The sequence below is a fragment of the Bos taurus genome, chromosome 16 (genome assembly GCF_002263795.3).
Source record: "Bos taurus isolate L1 Dominette 01449 registration number 42190680 breed Hereford chromosome 16, ARS-UCD2.0, whole genome shotgun sequence".
Lineage (NCBI taxonomy): Eukaryota > Metazoa > Chordata > Mammalia > Artiodactyla > Bovidae > Bos > Bos taurus.
Genome location: NC_037343.1, coordinates 29,312,579 through 29,330,972, shown reverse-complemented (window position 1 = coordinate 29,330,972; position 18,394 = coordinate 29,312,579). Strand labels below are relative to the sequence as shown.

General features: G+C 43.1%; 2 protein-coding genes across 2 annotated transcripts in view; one reads left to right on the top strand and one right to left on the bottom strand.

Annotated features, from left to right (window-relative positions):
* Positions 1 to 6,333: 6,333 nt before the first annotated feature.
* LOC101902123 (trithorax group protein osa) lies at positions 6,334 to 7,328 on the bottom strand. The gene is made up of 3 exons (XM_005216872.3): positions 7,322 to 7,328; positions 6,643 to 7,270; positions 6,334 to 6,555 (listed from the first exon to the last, which is right to left on the bottom strand). The coding sequence occupies exons 1-3, from the start codon at positions 7,326 to 7,328 to the stop codon at positions 6,504 to 6,506; spliced, it is 687 nt and encodes a 228-aa protein (XP_005216929.1). The 3' UTR covers positions 6,334 to 6,503.
* LIN9 (lin-9 DREAM MuvB core complex component) overlaps positions 7,259 to 18,394 on the top strand; it is an 85,303-nt gene continuing 74,167 nt past the window's right edge. Inside the window, exons 1-2 of the mRNA XM_024976709.2 lie at positions 7,259 to 7,443; positions 17,672 to 17,704. Coding sequence (XP_024832477.1) covers positions 7,365 to 7,443; positions 17,672 to 17,704 — 112 coding nt within the window. The 5' untranslated portion in view covers positions 7,259 to 7,364. The remainder of the gene's footprint in view (positions 7,444 to 17,671; positions 17,705 to 18,394) is intronic.

Below are 18,394 nucleotides of genomic sequence, written 5' to 3'. Positions count from 1 at the left end.
CACGGGGGGATTTGCCTGGTGTCTCAGACGGTAAAGCGTCTGCCCGAAATGCGGAGGACCCGGGTTCGATCCCTGGGGGAAAATCACCTAGAGAAGGAAATGGCAACCCACTCCAGTACTCTTGCCTGGAAAAGTCCATGGATGGAGGAGCCTTGTGGGCTACAGTCCATGGGGTCACAAAGAGTCGGACACAACTGAGGGACTTCACTTTCTTTCTTTTCAGTGGTAAAGAATCTGCCTGCCAATGCAGGGGATACAGGTTTGATCCCTGGACGGGAAAGATCCCACATACCTCGGAGCAACTAAGCGCAAACGTCACAACTACTGAGCCAGAGCTCTTGTGAACGGAAACTACTGAAGCCTGTGCTCTGCAACAAGAGGAGCCACCACAACGAGAAGCCTGGCACCACAGTGAAGAGTAGCCCCGGCTTGTCACCACTAGAGAAAGCCTGCGTGCAGCAACGAAGACCCAGCACAGCCAAAAAGTAATATAAATAAACCTTTTTTTTTTTTTTTAAAGTGACTACCAAAGATTTTAGATTGAGGTAAAATCCAAAGAGTCTGAAAATAAGATTTATGTAACAACTTTATTGAGAGATAATTCACAACCATGAAATTTATCTGTTTAAAACTTATAATTCAGTGGGTTGTAGTACATGCACAGAGGTGTGCAGCCATCACTGCAATAAGTCAATTTTAGAGCATTTACTTCACTCCAAAAGGAAGCGCTGCATCCTTGAGTAGTTATTCCCAATTCTCCGCTACCTCCAATCCCTTCTCTGTCTCAACTCCATCCTTGTGCTGTGCTGTGATTAGTCGCTTAGTTGTGTCCGACTCTGCGACCCCATAGACTGCAGCCCGTCAGGCTCCGCTGTTCATGGGGATTCTCCAGGCAAGAATACTGGAGTGGGTTGCCATGCCCTCCTCCGGGGATCTTCCCAACCCAGGTACTGAACCCAGGTCTCCCACATTTGGCAACTCCAGCCTTATGTAACCATTAATCTACTTTCTCTCACTATGGATTTGCCTATTCTGGACATTTCATATGAATGGAATCATACAATATGTGGTCTTTTGTGACTGGCTTTTTTCACTTAGCATGTTTTCATGGTTCACCTATGTTGTAGCATGCATTAGTACATTTCTTTTTATGGCTAGGTAATATCCCATTATTACTATTACTATTACATACCACTGTTTTCAACAACTGGTTTTATCATGAAAGTAACAAAATCTTACTGTAGAAAAATGATACAGATATAAAGAGAATAAAAATCACCCATAATCCTACCACTGAGAGACAGCTACCATTGTATATCTTTTGTTTTAGATTTTAGTCTCTGCATGTGTATTTATAAATGAGATCACACTGTGTGTACTATTTGTACAATGTGTATTTTTAATAGTGGTAAAATATACATAATATAAAACTTACCATATTAACTATTTTTAAGTGTACAGTTCAGTAGCATTAAGTATATTCATACACTGCACAAACATTACCACCATCCATCTCGGAACTTTATCTTTCCAAATTGAAGCTCCATAACCATTAAACAGTAACTCCCCATTTGCGCCTCTCCCAGTCCCTGGCAACCACCATTCTGCTCTCTGTTTCTATGAATCTGAGTGAGTGAGTGAGTGAAGTCGCTCAGTCGTGTCCGACTCTTTGCGACCCCATGGACTGTAGCCTACCAGGCTCCTCTGTCCATGGGATTTTCCAGGCAAGGGTACTGGAGTGGGTTGCCATTTCCTTCTCCAGAGGATCTTCCTGACCCAGGGATCGAACCCATGTCTCCCACATTGCAGGCAGATGCTCTACTGTCTGAGCCACCAGGGAAGCCTTATGAATCTGATTAGCTCATGTAAAAGGAATCATACAATACTTGTTTTTGTGTGTGTGTGTGACTGGCTTATTTTACTTAGCATGATGTCTTCAAAGTTCATCCATACTGTGCATATGTTAGAATTTGCTTCCTTTTTGAGGCTGAGGAATAATGTAATAGCCCATTGTATGTATTTACCATATTTTGTTTATCCATTCAATATTGATGGACCCCTTGGTTACTTCCACCTCTTTACTATTGTGAATAATGCTTCTATGAATATAGGTCTACAAGTATATCAAGACCTTGCTTTCAACACTCAGAAGTAGAATTACTACAGCATATGATTTTGCTGCTCAATTTTTTTTGAGGAACCACCATACTATTTTCCACACTGGCTATACCAGTTTACATTCCCAGCATCTGTACACAAAGATTTCAATTCTTCCATGACTTTGTCAACACTTGCTATTATCTGTCTTGTTGAGCATAGCCACCCCAGTGAGTGTGAAGTGGTATCTCATTGTGGGTTTTTAAAAAATATTTGTTGTTTATTTATTTGGCAGCACCAGGGTCTTAGTTGTGGCGTGTGGGATAGAGTTCCCTGACCAGGGACTGAACCTGGGCTCCCTGCATTGGGAACCTAGAGTCTTAGCCACTGGACCAACAGGGAAGTCCCTCATTGTAGTTTTGATTTAAAATTCCCTGACTAATAATATTGAGCATCTTTTCATGTGCTTATTGGTTTATATCTTCTTTGGATCCTTTGCCCATCTTTGAGTTGGGTTATCTATTATCAAGTTGTAAGATTTCTTTATATATTTTGAACACAAGTTCCTTATTAGGCATGTAATTTACAAATATTTCTCCTATTCTGAGGTATGGTTTTTTGTTGTTTTTTTTTTTCCTTTCTTGATAGTGTCCTTTGAAGTACCTGTGCATGAGTGCTAAGTCACTTCAGTCGTGTCTTACTCTTTGCTACTCTATGGACTGTTGCCCGCCAGGCTCCTCTGTCCAGGGATTCTCCAGCCAAGAATACTAAAGTGGGTTGCCATGCCCTCTTCCAGGGGATCTTCTCAACCCAGGGATCAAACCCATGTCTCCTGAATTGGCAGGTGGGTTCTTTACCACTAGCTCCATCTGGGAAGCCCTTGAAGTACACAAGTTAATAAAAAAATAACTCAATATTTGATAAATGAGCCATGGGACTGGAAATGATCAAACAATATCCCTAAAATGTGGCTATATTTATTTTCCTTATGACTTATTTTCATGACTATTGTCCTTGTGAAATTTTAGGGTTTTTTTCTTCAAGCAAACAATGACTCCCAGCGGAATATTGCTCAGCCATTAAAAAAAAAAAAGGATTTGAGTCAGTTCTAGTGTGATAGATGAATCTTGAGACAGAGTGAAGTAAGTCAGAAAGAGAAAAACAAATATTATATTAACACATATATATGGAATCTAGAAAATGGTACTGATAAACCTATTTGCAAGGCAGAAATAGAGACGCAGACACAAAGAACAGACTTGTGGACACAGTAGGGGAAGATTACTTGCTATGCTAAGTCACTTCAGTCATATCCGACTCTTTGTGACCCTATGGATTATAACCCGCCAGGCTCCTCTTTCCATGGGATTCTCCAGGTAAGAATAGTGGAGTGGGTTGCTATGTCCTCCTCCAGGGGATCTTCCCAACCCAGGGATCAAACTCACATCTCTTACATCTCCTGTGTTGGCAGATTGGTTCTTTACCACAGTGGGGGAAGGAAAGTGTGGGATGAATTCAGCGATTGGCTTTGAAACATATACATTACCATATTGTAAAACAGATAGCTAGTGGGAAGTTGCTGTGTAACACAAGCAGCTCAACCCAGTATTCTGTGACAACCTAGAGGGGTGGGATGGAGTAGGGGGTGGAAGGGAGGTCCAAGAGGGAGGGGACATATGTATACCTACGGCTGATTCATATTGTTGTATGGCAGAAACCAACATAACATCTTAAAGCAATTATCCTCCAATTAAAAGTAAATTTTTAAATGTTGTAAATAAACAAGAAACAAACAATGACTTATATAATCATGTCATTTTAAATTGGAATACACAATTCGAGGAAATTTAACAACATCATGATGTGTGTATTATCCTCACATCATAGAGGGAGAAACTGAGGCTCTGAGAGTGGGTTAGATTCCTAATTCTATCATCCAGTCAATGCTGTCCTTGAACAAGTCACCAGATTGTTGGAAGGATCAAGTAAGCAATGATTATAAACATCCTCATATAAATATCCAGTAAAGAATCTCAATGAAAATAATAAATAGTTCAGTTTCTTGTTTGTAGTCACAAAGCTAGTAAGTGGTAGATCTGAAGCTGTGATACAGCTTTAGACTTCAGAGTGTGAGAAAACTCACACTCATTTAGGGTTCTTGTTTAAAATGCAGATTACCAGTGGAAAAAGAGTACATCAAGGCTGTATATTGTCACCCTGCTTATTTAACTTACATGCAGAGTACATCATGAGAAACGCTGGGCTGGATGAAGCACAAGCTGAAATCAAGATTGCTGGGAGAAATATCAATAACCTCAGCTATGCAGATGACACCACCCTTATGGCAGAAAGTGAAGAGGAACTAGATAGCCTCTTGATGAAAGTGAAAGAGGAGAGTGAAAAAGTTGGCTTAAAGCTCAACATTCAGAAAACTAAGATCATGGCGTCCGGTCCCATCATTTCATGGCAAATAGATGGGGAAACAGTGGAAACAGTGACTTTATTTTTCTGGGCTCCAAAATCACTGCAGATGGTGACTGCAGCCATGAAATTAAAAGATACTTCTTGGAAGAAAAGTGAAGACCAACCTAGACAACATATTAAAAAGCAGAGACATTACTTTGCCAGCAAAGGTCCGTCTAGTCAAGGCTATGGTTTTTCCAGTGGTCATGTATGGATGTGAGAGTTGGACTGTAAAGAAAGCTGAGCACCGAAGAATTGATGCTTTTAACTGTGGCATTGGAGAAGACTCTTGAGAGTCCCTTCGACTGCAAGGAGATCCAACCAGTCCATCCTAAAGGAGATCAGTCCTGGGTGTTCATTGGAAGGACTGATGTTGAAGCTGAAACTTCCAGTACTTTGGCCACCTGATGCAAAGAGCATTTGAAAAGACCCTGATGCTGGGAAAGAGTGAAGGCAGGAGGAAAAGGGGACAGCAGAGGGTGAGATGGTTGCATGGCATCACTGACTTAATGGACATGAGTTTGGGTAAACTCTGGGAGTTGGTGATGGACAGGGAGGCCTGGTGTGCTGCGGTTCACGGAGTCACAAAGAGTTGGACACGACTGAGTGACTGAACTGAACTGAACTGTTGTGTATATGTGTATGTGTGAAAACTGCCTTAAAACCTTGTTTGCCTGCCATAAGTTGTTTTTCATCTTTGTAGAAGGTAGGTCAGAATGTGATTAAAAGGCGCAGAAGGGGTTAAGTTACCGATGAAAGGATTACTTGTAAAATTTAGTCACCCCCTTTCCTTTTTCACCCTGCTTCACCTCCTCCTACCTCAGCAAGTGGCAGCACCCATTTACCCAAGGCACAAAGTTGGCATCCAGTGATACTCTCTAAAGTGGTGGTGGCAATAGCTAACGTTTGAGCCAAAACGTGTTCCAGGAAGTATTATGAGGTCTTTATGTTCATCAAGTCATTTATCGTCAAAACCACCCTGTTATTATGAGAAACTGAGGCACAGAGAATTAAGAAACAAACTTGCCTGAGATTATACAACTAGCAGCCAGAATCTCAGGCCCTGGGGCTCCTGAGTCCACCCTCTGAAGCTCTAGGGTGGTTGGTACTGATTATCTGTTCTCCTTTGCCTGCCTGCCCTAGCAGGCTTCCTCCTGACTGGTTTCCAGAACTCTCAAGTTGTCACACTCAGTTTTCCACATTTTTATTCTACAACACAAATGGAAACATGCCAGCCCTACACTTTAAAACCCCACCTATCCATTGCTCCAGTGCTCTTAGCAAGTTCAGCTCCTTAGTCCAGGCTGGCCTGTGTTCTGCTGTCTTCATCTCTACCACCTACCTCCGTCTGCTGCTGCTGCTGCTGCTAAGTCGCTTCAGTCGTGTCCGACTCTGTGCGACCCCATAGACGGCAGCCCACCAGGCTTCACCGTCCCTGGGATTCTCCAGGCAAGAACACTGGAGTGGGTTGCCATTTCCTTCTCCAGTGCATGAAAGTGAAAAGTGAAAGTGAAGTCGCTCAGTCGTGTCTGACTCTAGCGACCCCATGGACTGCAGCCTACCCGGCTCCTCCGTCCATGGGATTTTCCAGGCAAAAGCACTGGAGTGGGTTGCCATTGCCTTCTCCACCTCCGTCTACTACCTTTTAACTCTTTAGTTCCTGGAATTCACCCATGTTGTATTCTCATTGCTTAACTATCTCCCTCACCCCAACCCCTCCCCCATATATCCCTGGAAAGAAAGGACTGGCGCTCAATAACATTCTTAGATGAATTGTTGAAAAGCAAGAGTGGTTTATTATTGCACAGTTAAAAGTCTGAAATTGTGAAATCTTTCCCTGGGCTTCTTTCAAAACTGGATGACTTCTCATTCAGTGTTCTCATAACATTTCGATCAGGATGCTTCATCTTGAAGTGTCACTGTCGGGTTTTGTCTGTATCCTCTCAAAGCCTCCACTTCCTGGTTCTGGAATTCTCTTCCAGCTCACTACGTGGTCTAGTGTGAATGGATCAAAGAGCTGAGCAAAACAGTTCTTCGGCTGCCGACCCAAGTGACTAACTTCATGACCTCCCAAGGTCTCACCTCCAAGCTCCACGCAATTGGATGGAGTGGCCCCAGCTAGCGAGGGGCTCCGGGCACCGCGAGTCCGGGGCAAACAAGCTGTGGGGCTGAGGCGGTCCGAGCTCTCCTTCTCGGGCCTCCCTCCAGCTCTCCGGAGGAGGGGATGGAAACGCGGGAGAAACGTGGGCATGGGGAGCCGTGAAAATTTTACTTTGAGTAAAACCCCCTAGGGGAAGACGGCCAAGAACCTGGGGCCTCTCCCCGCGCCAGGCCCACAGGTGATGCCTCCCTTCCCCGCTCCTTAACCGGCCCGGGCCTCCTCCCCACCTTCCCTCCTTTTCCCCACTCGGAATAAACAGCCTGCAGTTCCCGCAGCTGCAGCGAGAGACGCGAAACGCGCGCCGGGAGCGAGCCCCGGAGGAGGAGGGCCGCGCGGGCCGGGAGCGGGCCCGGGCGGGACACAGCAGCTCGCGCTGCTCCCCCCGCGCTCCGGCGCCGGGCCCGGGCAGGGGCGGCGCGAGACGGGCCTGTCCGCGCGGCCTCCCTCCCCCTCCCTCCGGCCCGGCTGGGGGCGGGGGTGGAGGGGCGAGACGCGGCCCCACTAGGCTGTATACCCTCCCCAGGCAGGAGCGGGCGGAGCCGGGCCCGCCTCAGCCGGCCGCGGCGGGAGCAACGCCGCGCTGCGCCGCGGGCAGCGAGCTCCGCATTCGAACCTCCCTCGCAAAGACAGTCTCCGCCCCACAATGCACCGCGGCGGGCAGCCTTTGAAAAAGCGGCGCGGCTCGTTCAAGATGGCGGAGCTCGACCAGTTGCCTGATGAGAGTGAGTAGCACCTCAAAGCACCCCCACTCTTCCCGCCTGCCGCTTGCCCCCGGGTTGCATCGGCCGGGACGGGCGGCCGTGCCCTCTGCCGAGCAAGTGGGCTGACCGCCAGCCCTGCCGCGGTCCCCTAGTCCTTCCACCTCGGTGTTGCCGCCGCGTCGCCGCCTTTGTTATGGTGTCTGTGTGTTGGTTTCTGGGGTGTGTGAGCGCCAGGGCCGGAAACCGAAAGCCCAGGGGTCCAGCCCGTGAGAGGCGGAGGCAGTGGCAGCTCCCCTGGCCCTGCTTGGGCCCCGGGCCGCGGTGGGGGAAGAGCGGCCCCCGGCCGCGGGGGCTGTCCTCGCCGCCTGCACCGTTCGCCTGGCGCGGAGAGACGCCTGACGGGGTTATGTAACTCGTTGTCCGGGGGCTGAGAAGGTCTCAGGCTGGGGAGGGGGTGGTCACAGCCCTTCTTCTTGCCCGGGTCTCTGATCCTGTCCTGTCACAGTTTTTGCCGCTGCGGGCACTTGTGATCATCACTGCCCTTCCTATCCTCCTCCGGTGTGTCCACCCCTAGAAGCGTTTCCGTGTCAAAGGGCTGGCCCCTTCCCCTGGGACCACAGGTGGCTGTGGACCTTTCCAGAGGTTAATACAGACAGGGTCCACAAGTGTTCAGGGAGCCCCCATCCGACTGACTTTCTTCTGTGTCTTAGGAATCCTTCTATGTCTTAAGAATCCTGGGGTACCTTTATGCAGGGATGTGACCATCACAACAGGCACATACAGTACTCTCCCCTGACTCCCACCCTCTGCATTGCCTCCCTTAACCGTGTTTACTCATCTGATATTCACTTGTGTTCAGTAAGTAAAAGCATTATTTCGTAGTTTAAGCACAATAGAACTTAATTTTGTAGTTTACAATATTGTATAAAGTATACAGGATAAAGGCAGATATTTTAGTTAATCACAAAAGAGACCTGATTCACACTCCTATTCAGTTTATGTATCCTTGTTATTTATGAGAGTTTTAGTATAAAGAAAACAAAAGTGATTTAACAATCACTGTTAAATCTGCCTGTGCAAGACCCTTAAAATGAGGGCTGAAAACAGCCAATTCTGTTTTCCTTATATGTGGTCATATAATCTTAACGTGTTATAAAGTTGAAAGTTCAAGTTGCCAAACTGGGAAAAAGTTGTATTAAGAGAGTTTGTGTTTCATATTTGCTCTAGACCAGTGCTGAATTCCAATGGAACTTTGTCAGCGATGGAGATTGTTCTGTTTTGCAACGTCCAGTAGGGTAGCCACTAGCCGTATTGGCTCTTGGAACTCTTCAGAAATGGCTACAGTGACTTTTAAATTTCATTTGATTTTTGTTAGTTTAAGTCTGAATAATTACATATGGCTATTGACCACTGTATTGGACAAGGCACAACCATAGACCACCAATGAATATTATTATTTCTTGTCTGGAGAATATCTTTGTGATTTAGGATGCTCCTAAATAAAGGTGGGCCTACACAATGCACTCATCATCTGGAAATCTTTGCTGTCTTTTTCATAATCTTTTATCACCTCTTGGAAGTCCCAGCCACTTGATAACTGTCATTTAGAATGACACACTAGGGTTCAAATTCCAGCTACACTCTCAGACTGTATAATGTAGTCATTTATATTACTTTGTAACATCTCTGGTACACTAGGGTGTGTGTGGCATGCACCTTAGCTTGTCCGGTATATGTCTTGTTTAGCTTGACCAGAGCTTGTTGAAAGCAGGGATTGCTTTACCTGGTTTGTCACACAGTGCCACAAGTCAGGTATATATCTTTATATGCTTAATTTAAATGGAATTGAATGTAGGGTAAGAGGCATAGTGAATGACTGGAGCAGAAGTGATTTCAGTTTGATGCTAGAAGTAGCAATATGTTTCTTTGCCAGATTTGGTCAAGGGAGCTAGTTACAAGTTATCCAGTAGTCTGTATAACATTATCAATGAAAAAGCTACCTTTTATTTAGTCCTAACTATGCACCAGATGCTGTGCAAAGCGTATTGGATACATTTGCTCATTTAATCCTCATTCCAGTTCAGGTAAGTACTCTTAATGAGGTAGTTGAGGCTGTCTTCAGCCCAGAACTTTACAGTGAACCTCTGTGCTTAACAGCTCCTGCTCATTTCACACATCGTCTTAGAGGCCCCTCAGGCTTTATAGGTTCAAGATCTACCTCATCATCCTACCCCAGTACAGAGATACTTTCAGTTTCTGGTTGAATTAATGGCTGCACTGCAATCAGCTAAAACCTAGACTGAGTTACCTTGCTCACTCCCAATATTTAAGCTTTTACTAAATCTTTTAACTGTTACCTTTTAAATATCTCTCAGTTTTACCTACTTTTTAACCTTCATCCTCATCCAAGTTGTCACCATCTCTTCTGCATGATTCACTTCAGCCTCCCATTAATCCACCACCGTAACCCTCCCCCTCAGCCTACTCACAGCCAGAGAGATCCTTTCAAAATATATGTATGTCATCCTACTGCTGAAAAGTCTACTGACTACAAGACCCTTTGTGGTCTGGCCATTCCCCATCTCTCCAGCACTATTTTGTACCACTCACCCTCTCATTCTGTCCCTTTGAGCTAAACTGGACCTTTTTCAATCCATATAATCACTCAGCTTTCTTTTTTTGTAGGGCCTTTGCACATGCTCTTCTGTCTACCTGGAAAGCTCTTCCTTCCCCTCACTTCCAGTTAACTTCTACTTTATCCTTTAGATCCCATTTTAGGCTTCTGTCCTCCCTGACAAATAATACATCTTCTTATTAAATATTTTCATGCCACTGTGTAATTTCTTAGTGGCAGCTGTCACAATTGCAGCTTTACATTTGCTACCTTTGGTTAGAAGCCCTACCAGAGAAGGTGCCATTTCTGTTTTTCTTCATGCCTGCAGTTTCATGCTTGACAGCTGGTTTCTTTCTCCGCTCTTTTTTCGTACCACCCTTCTCCTGTCAGTGAGTCCCCAAGCATAATATTGCCCCCTACCCTTCCTTTGTATTCTAAGTGATCTACCTCAGGGCTTTTTTACTTGCTGTTTCTACAACCCTGACTTGTTGCTTTGATCTCCTGTTCTTTCATGACTAGTCTTTTTCATGAGTTACCTTCTCAGAGAAGCCTTCCGTAACTACCATATGTAAAATTAGTTACTTTCCGCACTGCGATCCCCTACTTATTTCCTTTACAGCAGCTACCACCATTGTCGTTGTCATTTTATGTTCTTGTTTAAGGTATGCCTCCTTCTGCTACACTGTAAGCTTCCCTGAGAACAGAGGCTTTGTCTTTTCCTTCAGTTAACCCTGGTCCCTAGGGCAGGTATGCAGTGAATATATGTTGAATGAATGAACACAGCCAGGAAAAGCAGGATTCTAACTTAAGTGAATTCACCTGCCTGTAAAATATTATTCTTAACCTAATTCTTTTTTTTTTTTTTGATTGATCAAAATAATACTATCAATAAACATGGTCTGCAAATTAGTCTTGTGCTATGTACGTTTTTCTCTAAGCAGTTTTACATATACCAACTCATTTAATCTCCCATTTTATGAAAGAAGAGTAAGTAGCACAGAGCCGTTAAGTAACTTGCTTTAGATAACACAAAGTGGCAGAGCCAAGATTCAAACACAGGTAGTCTTCATCTGTGTTCTTAACCACTGTGCTGTACTATCTCTCAAGAAAGGAAGAAGGTGAAAGGTAGTAGGTCAGAATCTGCAAGGTGCAGTCCCTGCCTTCATGGAGCAGAAATGATATCCTTACAGCTCACCTCTCTTCCTTTAGATCTGCTCAAATATTACCTCTCATGAGCACCTTTTATAGAAACAGTCTTCCCTCCACCAGCTCCTACCCATCTTGCTTTATTTTTTTTTTTTCCAGTAGTGCTTATCTTCCCTTGATATGTGTGTATGTGTTTATTTCCTCTCAGTAGAATGTAAATTCCCAGGGCAGCATCAGGAGCATGGACTTTGTTTTGCATGCTGTCCTTGTCCCCAATGCCTACAGCAGGGGCCAGGATGCAGTCATACTCTCTGAATGAGTGGTTACTGCTTTTTCTCAGATGAACCCTGTTTTTCTTGGTAGCTACGTGGATATGTGTTGCGTCCCAGTTGTGTTGTATTGTTTGATCCTTCTTAGCAAGACTTTATGGCCTCTCTCCACCCCCTTTCCCCTTACAGATTTACTGCCTTTGGTCATTAAACTTCAGTTTGCCATGCAGAAGCTGTTAAGGTGCCCTGTTAGCCATTCTCCACATCTAGGCAAGAGAATAGGGGGAAAGCAAGAGTGGCTTTGATATTGGTGGATTGTCTGTTCTACAAGCCCCTCGAGTACTGCCTCGAAGAGAAGTCAGTTGAGGTTTGGAGACCTGAGATGCATAATAATGTTTCATAGGCAGAACCATGATACTTCATCTGCTACTTCGCATTTAAAGTCTGTTGTCAATTTGTATGAGTTGTAAATAAATCATTGCTGCTTTTGTCTGATTTTTGTACTTAGTTCATATTCTTCTATCTTCTACTTTATCCCCTGAGATTATTATGTATTTATTTATTTTTGTGTTTTGTGTAATGTCATAATGGACTGGCTTCTTTTAGATGTTCAGTTCAGTTCAGTCTCTCAGTCGTGTCCAACTGTTTGCGATCCCATGAATCATAGGCCTCTCTGTCCATCACCAACTCCCAGAGTTCACCCCAACTCATGTCCATCGAGTCAGTGATGCCATTCAGCCATCTCATCCTCTGTCGTCCCCTTCTCCTCCTGCCCCCAATCCCTCCCAGCATCAAGAACTTTTCCAATGAGTCAACTCTTCTCATGAGGTGGCCAAAGTATTGGAGTCTCAGCTTCAGCATCAGTCCTTCCAATGAACACCCAGGACTGATCTCCTTCAGAATGGACTGGTTGGATCTCCTTGCAGTCCAAAGGACTCTCAAGTCTTCTCCAACACCTCAGTTCAAAAGCATCAATTCTTCGGCCCTCAGCTTTCTTCACAGTCCAACTCTCACATCCATACATGACCACTGGAAAAACCATAGCCTTGACTAGACGGACCTTTATTGGCAAAGTAATGTCTCTGCTCTTTAATATGCTATCTAGGTTGGTCATAACTTTCCTTCCAAGGAGTTCAGTTCAGTTCAGTCGCTCAGTCGTGTCTGACTCTTTGCAACCCCATGAATCACAGCACGCCAGGCCTCCCTGTCCATCACCAACTCCTGGAGTTCACCCAGACTCACGTCCATCGAGTCAGTGATGCCATCCAGCCATCTCATCCTCTGTCGTCCCCTTCTCCTCCTGCCCCCAATCCCTCCCAGCATCAGAGTCTTTTCCAATGAGTCAACTCTTCGCATGAGGTGGCCAAAGTACTGGAGTTTCAGCTTTAGCATCATTCCTTCCAAAGAAATCCCAGGGCTGATCTCCTTCAGAATGGACTGTTTAGATCTCCTTGCAGTCCAAGGGTCTCTCAAGAGTCTTCTCCAACACCACAGTTCAAAAGCATCAATTTTTCGGCACTCAGCCTTCTTCACAGTCCAACTCTCACATCCATACATGACCACAGGAAAAACCATAGCCTTGACTAGACGAATCTTTGTTGGCAAAATAACATGTCTGCTTTTGAATATGCTATCTAGGTTGGTCATAACTTTCCTTCCAAGGAGTAAGCGTCTTTTATTTTTTATTTATTTATTTATTTTTTAATTTTTTTGAGTAAGCGTCTTTTAATTTCATGGCTGCAGTCACCATCTGCAGTGATTTTGGAGCCCAAAAAAATAAAGTCTGCCTCTGTTTCCACTATTTTCCCATCTATTTCCCATGAAGTGATGGGACTGGATGCCATGATCTTAGTTTTCTAAATGTTGAGCTTTAAGCCAACTTTTTCACCCTCCACTTTCACTTCCATCAAGAGGCTTTTGAGTTCCTCTTCACTTTCTGCCATAAGGGTGGTGTCATCTGCATATCTGAGGTTATTGATATTTCTCCCAGCAACCTTGATTCCAGCTTGTGTTTCTTCCAGTTCAGCATTTCTCATGATGTACTCTGCATAGAAGTTAAATAAGCAGTGTGACAATATACAACCTTGACGTACTCCTTTTCCTATTTGGAACCAGTCTGTTGTTCCATGTCCAGTTCTATCTGTTGCTTCCTGACCTGCATACAGATTTCTCAAGAGGCAGGTCAGGTGGTCTGGTATTCCCATCTCTTTCAGAATTTTCCACAGTTTATTGTGATCCACACAGTCAAAGGCCTTGGCATGGTCAACAAAGCAGAAATAGATGTTTTTCTGGAACTCTCTTGCTTTTTCCATGATCCAGCGGATGTTGGCAATTTAATCTCTGGTTCCTCTGCCTTTTCTAAAACCAGCTTGAACATCTGGAAGTTCACGGTTCACGTATTGCTGAAGCCTGGCTTGGAGAATTTTGAGCATTACTTTACTAGCGTGGGAGATGAGTGCAATTGTGTGGTAGTTTGAGCACTCTTTGGCATTGCCTTTCTTTGGGATTGGAATGAAACCTGACCTTTTCCAGTCCTGTGGCCACTGCTGAGTTTTGCAAATTTGCTGGCATATTGACTGCAGCACTTTCACAGCATCATCTTTCAGGATTTGAAATAGCTCAACTGGAATTCTATCACCTCCACTAGCTTTGTTTGTAGTGATGCTTTCTAAGGCCCACTTGACTTCACATTCCAGGATGTCTGGCTCTAGGTCAGTGATCACACCATCATGATTATCTGGGTTGTGAAGATCTTTTTTGTACAGTTCTTCTGTGTATTCTTGCCACCTCTTCTCATTATCTTCTGCTTCTGTTAGGTCCATACCATTTCTGTCCTTTATCGAGCCCATCTTTGCATGAAATGTACCCTTGGTATCTCATTTTTTTTTTAAGAGATCTCTAGTCTTTCCCATTCTATTGTTTTCCTCTATTTCTTTGCATTGATCGCTAAGGAAGGCTTTCTTATCTCTTCTTGCTATTCTTTGAAACTCTGCATTCAGATGCTTATATCTTTCCTTTGCTCCTTTGCTTTTCGCTTCTCTTCTTTTCACAGCTATTTGTAAGGCCTCCCCAGTCAGCCATTTTGCTTTTTTGCATTTCTTTTCCATGGGGATGGTCTTGATCCCTGTCTCCTGTACAATGTCACGGACTTCATTCCATAGTTCATCAGGCACTCTTATCTATCAGATCTAGGCCCTTAAATCTATTTCTCACTTCCACTGTATAATCATAGGGGATTTGATTTAGGTCATACCTGAATGGTCTAGTGGTTTTCCCTACTTTCTTCAATGTAAGTCTGAATTTGGCAATAAGGAGTTCATGATCTGAGCCACAGTCAGCTCCTGGTCTTGTTTTTGCTGACTGTATAGAGCTTCTCCATCTTTGGCTGCAAAGAATATAATCAATCTGATTTCGGTGTTGACCATCTGGTGATGTCCATGTGTAGAGTCTTCTCTTGTGTTGTTGGAAGAGGGTTTTTGTTACTGAACTGAACAGTATACTGAAAGATGAACTCCCCAGGTCAGTAGGTGCCCAATATGCTACTGGAGATCAGTGGAGAAATAACTCCAGAAAGAATGAAGGGATGGAGCCAAAGCAAAAACAATACCCAGTTGTGGATGTGACTGGTGATAGAAGCAAGGTCCAGTGCTGCAAAGAGCAATATTGCATAGGAACCTGGAATGTCAGGTCCATGAATCAAGGCAAATTGAAAGTGGTGAAATAGGAGATGGCAAGAGTGAATGTCGACATTCTAGGAATCAGTGAACTAAAATGGACTGGAATGGGTGAATTTAACTCAGATGACCATTATATCTACTACTGTGGGCAGGAATCCCTCAGAAGAAATGGAGTAGCCATCATGGTCAACAAAAGAGTCTAAAAGAGTACTTGGATGCAATCTCAAAAACGACAGAATGATCTCTGTTCGTTTCCAAGGCAAACCATTCAGTATCACAGTAATCCAAGTCTGTGCCCCAACCAGTAATGCTGAAGAAGCTGAAGTTGAACGGTTCCATGAAGACCTACAAGACCTTTTAGAACTAACACCCAAAAAAAGATATCCTTTTCATTATGGGGGACTGGAATGCAAAAGTAGGAAGTCAAGAAACACCTGGGGTAACAGGCAAATTTGGCCTTGGAATACGGAATGAAGCCGGGCAAAGGCTAATAGAGTTTTGCCAAGAAAATGCACTGGTCACAACAAACACCCTCTTCCAAGGAGTAAGCGTCTTTTAATTTCATGGCTGCAGTCACCAACAGACATTTATAACAAACCACGTAGAAACCTGCCTTTTCTCAATATAAGTAAATGTCTAACCTTTCAAATGACATCACTACTGCCTGGTCTTACATTATATATTTTTTAAGCATAAATGGATGTCACAGTAACTGAGATGAAAAATAGCTGATTCTAAAATAAAATAAATTTTAAAATGAGGAATGATAAGAAATAATAATTTGACTATAGTAAAAGAAAAGGTGTTCTAAACAGTTTTTTAAATTTAAAAAGGGAGATTTTGCTCACTAATAATTCTATGAATAATGTCTATTTTGGACCACAGGAAGGGTTTTTCCTCCCTGTTACTTTCTTTTATTGAGATATAATTAACATATAACCTTGTATTAGTTTTAGATATGAGTATAATGATTTGATATTTGTATATATTGCAAAAGAATTTCCACAGTAAGTTTAGTTAACACCCATCACCACACAGATATAATTTTTTTCTTGTGATAAAGACTTTTAAGATCTACTCTTTTAGCAATTTTCAGAAATATAATACAGTATTGTTAACTTTAGTTACCATACTATATATTATATCCCCAGAACTTATTTATCTTGTAACTGGAAGTTTGTACCTTCTGACCCCCTTCACCTATTTTTGCCTATCCTCCACCCCTGCCTCTGACAACCGCCAATTTGTTCTCTGTATCTGTCAGTTTGGTAGGGTTTTTTTTAATTTTTTATTAAAAACATTTTATTACTATTTTTGGCCATGCTGGGTGGATTGTGGGATCTTAGTTCCCTGACCAGGGATTGAACCCTGGCCCTCAAGCAGTCAAAGTGCAGAGTTCTAACCATTGGACCACCAGAGAAGCCCCTTTTTTATTTTTTCTAGATGTCCCATATAAGTGAGAGAGGTCATACTTTATTATTTTGCAGATGACTTGATCTTCTTTGCAGTATACATATCCAACTCCAAGATTTTCAATTTAGTGCTCTCCCTCTCTCATAAAGGAGAAGGCAATAGCACCCTACTCCAGTACTCTTGCCTGGAAAATCCCATGGATGGAGGAGCCTGGTGGGCTGCAGTCCATGGGGTTGCTAAGAGTCGGATACAACTGAGCGACTTCCCTTTGACTTTTCACTTTCACGCATTGGAGAAGGAAATGGCAACCCACTCCAGTGTTCTTGCCTGGAGAATCCCAGGGATGGGGGAGCCTGGTGGGCTGCCGTCTATGGGATCACACAGAGTTGGACATGACTGAAGTGACTTAGCTCTCTCATAAAAGCTTCTTTGCCTATCAGTTCTCCTACAGTTCCTCACCCACATATCCTATATTCTTTATTTACACCAGAACCTTTAGTCCAGTGTTTCTCAATATGGGCTTGAGAGTACTTACAACAGAATCCCCTGAAGGCCTTTATTAATCCTTCAGTTTCTACATGGAGGAGGAGCTTCCGAGTTGTTCTGCTATACACTGTTTTAGTTAGTGAATCCCTCCAGCTTTACGCTAGTCCTTCTTGGCTTCTCAGAATGCCCTAGTCAGACTTATATCTTTTAAGTATACATACTTGCAGTCTAGACTTCCATTCTAGACTGCTGTGACAGTCCCTGGATCATTTCCATTTTCTCTTTTCTAAAACTCTATTACCACTTTTGATCTTTGCCTCAATAAATGTCAGTTCCCTTTCTCTTTTCCTTCTCCAAAACCAGCACACTTTTGGTTGAGGATCCAAAATTGCTTCTGTCCCTACTCCTCCTCTTTCCTCTCTTTCTGTTTTTCTGGCTTTCAAAGTTCACCAGTTCTCATAGTTTCAAACAGAACTCCCAGATGTCTCCAGTTCTTCCATATGTTGTCTGAGTTCTGGTCAATAGCTTGAACTGTCTATTAGTTATTTCTAATTGCATGTTCAACTATGACTAAAACTAAGTGGATCACCAAGTTTTTTCTCTTACTCTGATTATGAAGTAATACTGATTTGTTTTCATTGCAGGCTCTTCAGCAAAAGCACTTGTCAGTTTAAAAGGTAAGAATCAGAGCTTGATTCTTTAGATATGGCATAAACTAGGAATTTAATTCATTAAGTTAATTTGGTTATAGTATTATCTTTTCTTTCTAAGTTACGATTCATTATAGCTTTTAAATATTGGTTTTCACTGATGATAACTTTAAATTCATATGGGAATTTGGCCCTTGGTTTTCTCCTTCTAGAATTATTGATTAAAGTACTTTGTAACTAAACATTCTGAACAGTTCTTACTGGATTTAAATAATGTATTAACAACTGGGCTAAGCTGTATTTTGAGGGCTTCCCAGGTGGCTCAGTGGTTGTTTATTTTTAAAGAATTTTGTGAGCTAAGTAATAATGCAGGTCTCTTGAAATAAAACAGTGATAGCGTTATTTTGAGAAAAAGTTAGACTTGTTCCTTGGTCTTGCTATTTCTTTGTATGAGTAGATTAGACCAGTCCTTTTAGTATAATTTTGAAATTTTATCTCTTGAGCAAAGATTCTACATTTGGAACCAATCTAAATCTTCTCATAGGCTCATTAGTACTTTTAGTTTTTAAAGCTACCATGTTGTACCTTGGATGGGTGATGTACCAGATCAAGTCCTTCTGGCTTAAGAACATGTATCTTCCAGGATTACCCTCATTTATTTGCCTAGAAGGATCAACCCCATCTGATCTCTTTTGTACTTATTAAAATATATGTCTG

What these genes read in the sequence shown, in the direction of transcription:
- LOC101902123 (XM_005216872.3), bottom strand. An exon ending in CAATTGCGTGGAGCTTGGAG is followed by an intron (nt 6,556 to 6,642) that starts GTGAGACCTTGG and finishes CATTCACACTAG; the next exon opens with ACCACGTAGTGAGCTGGAAG.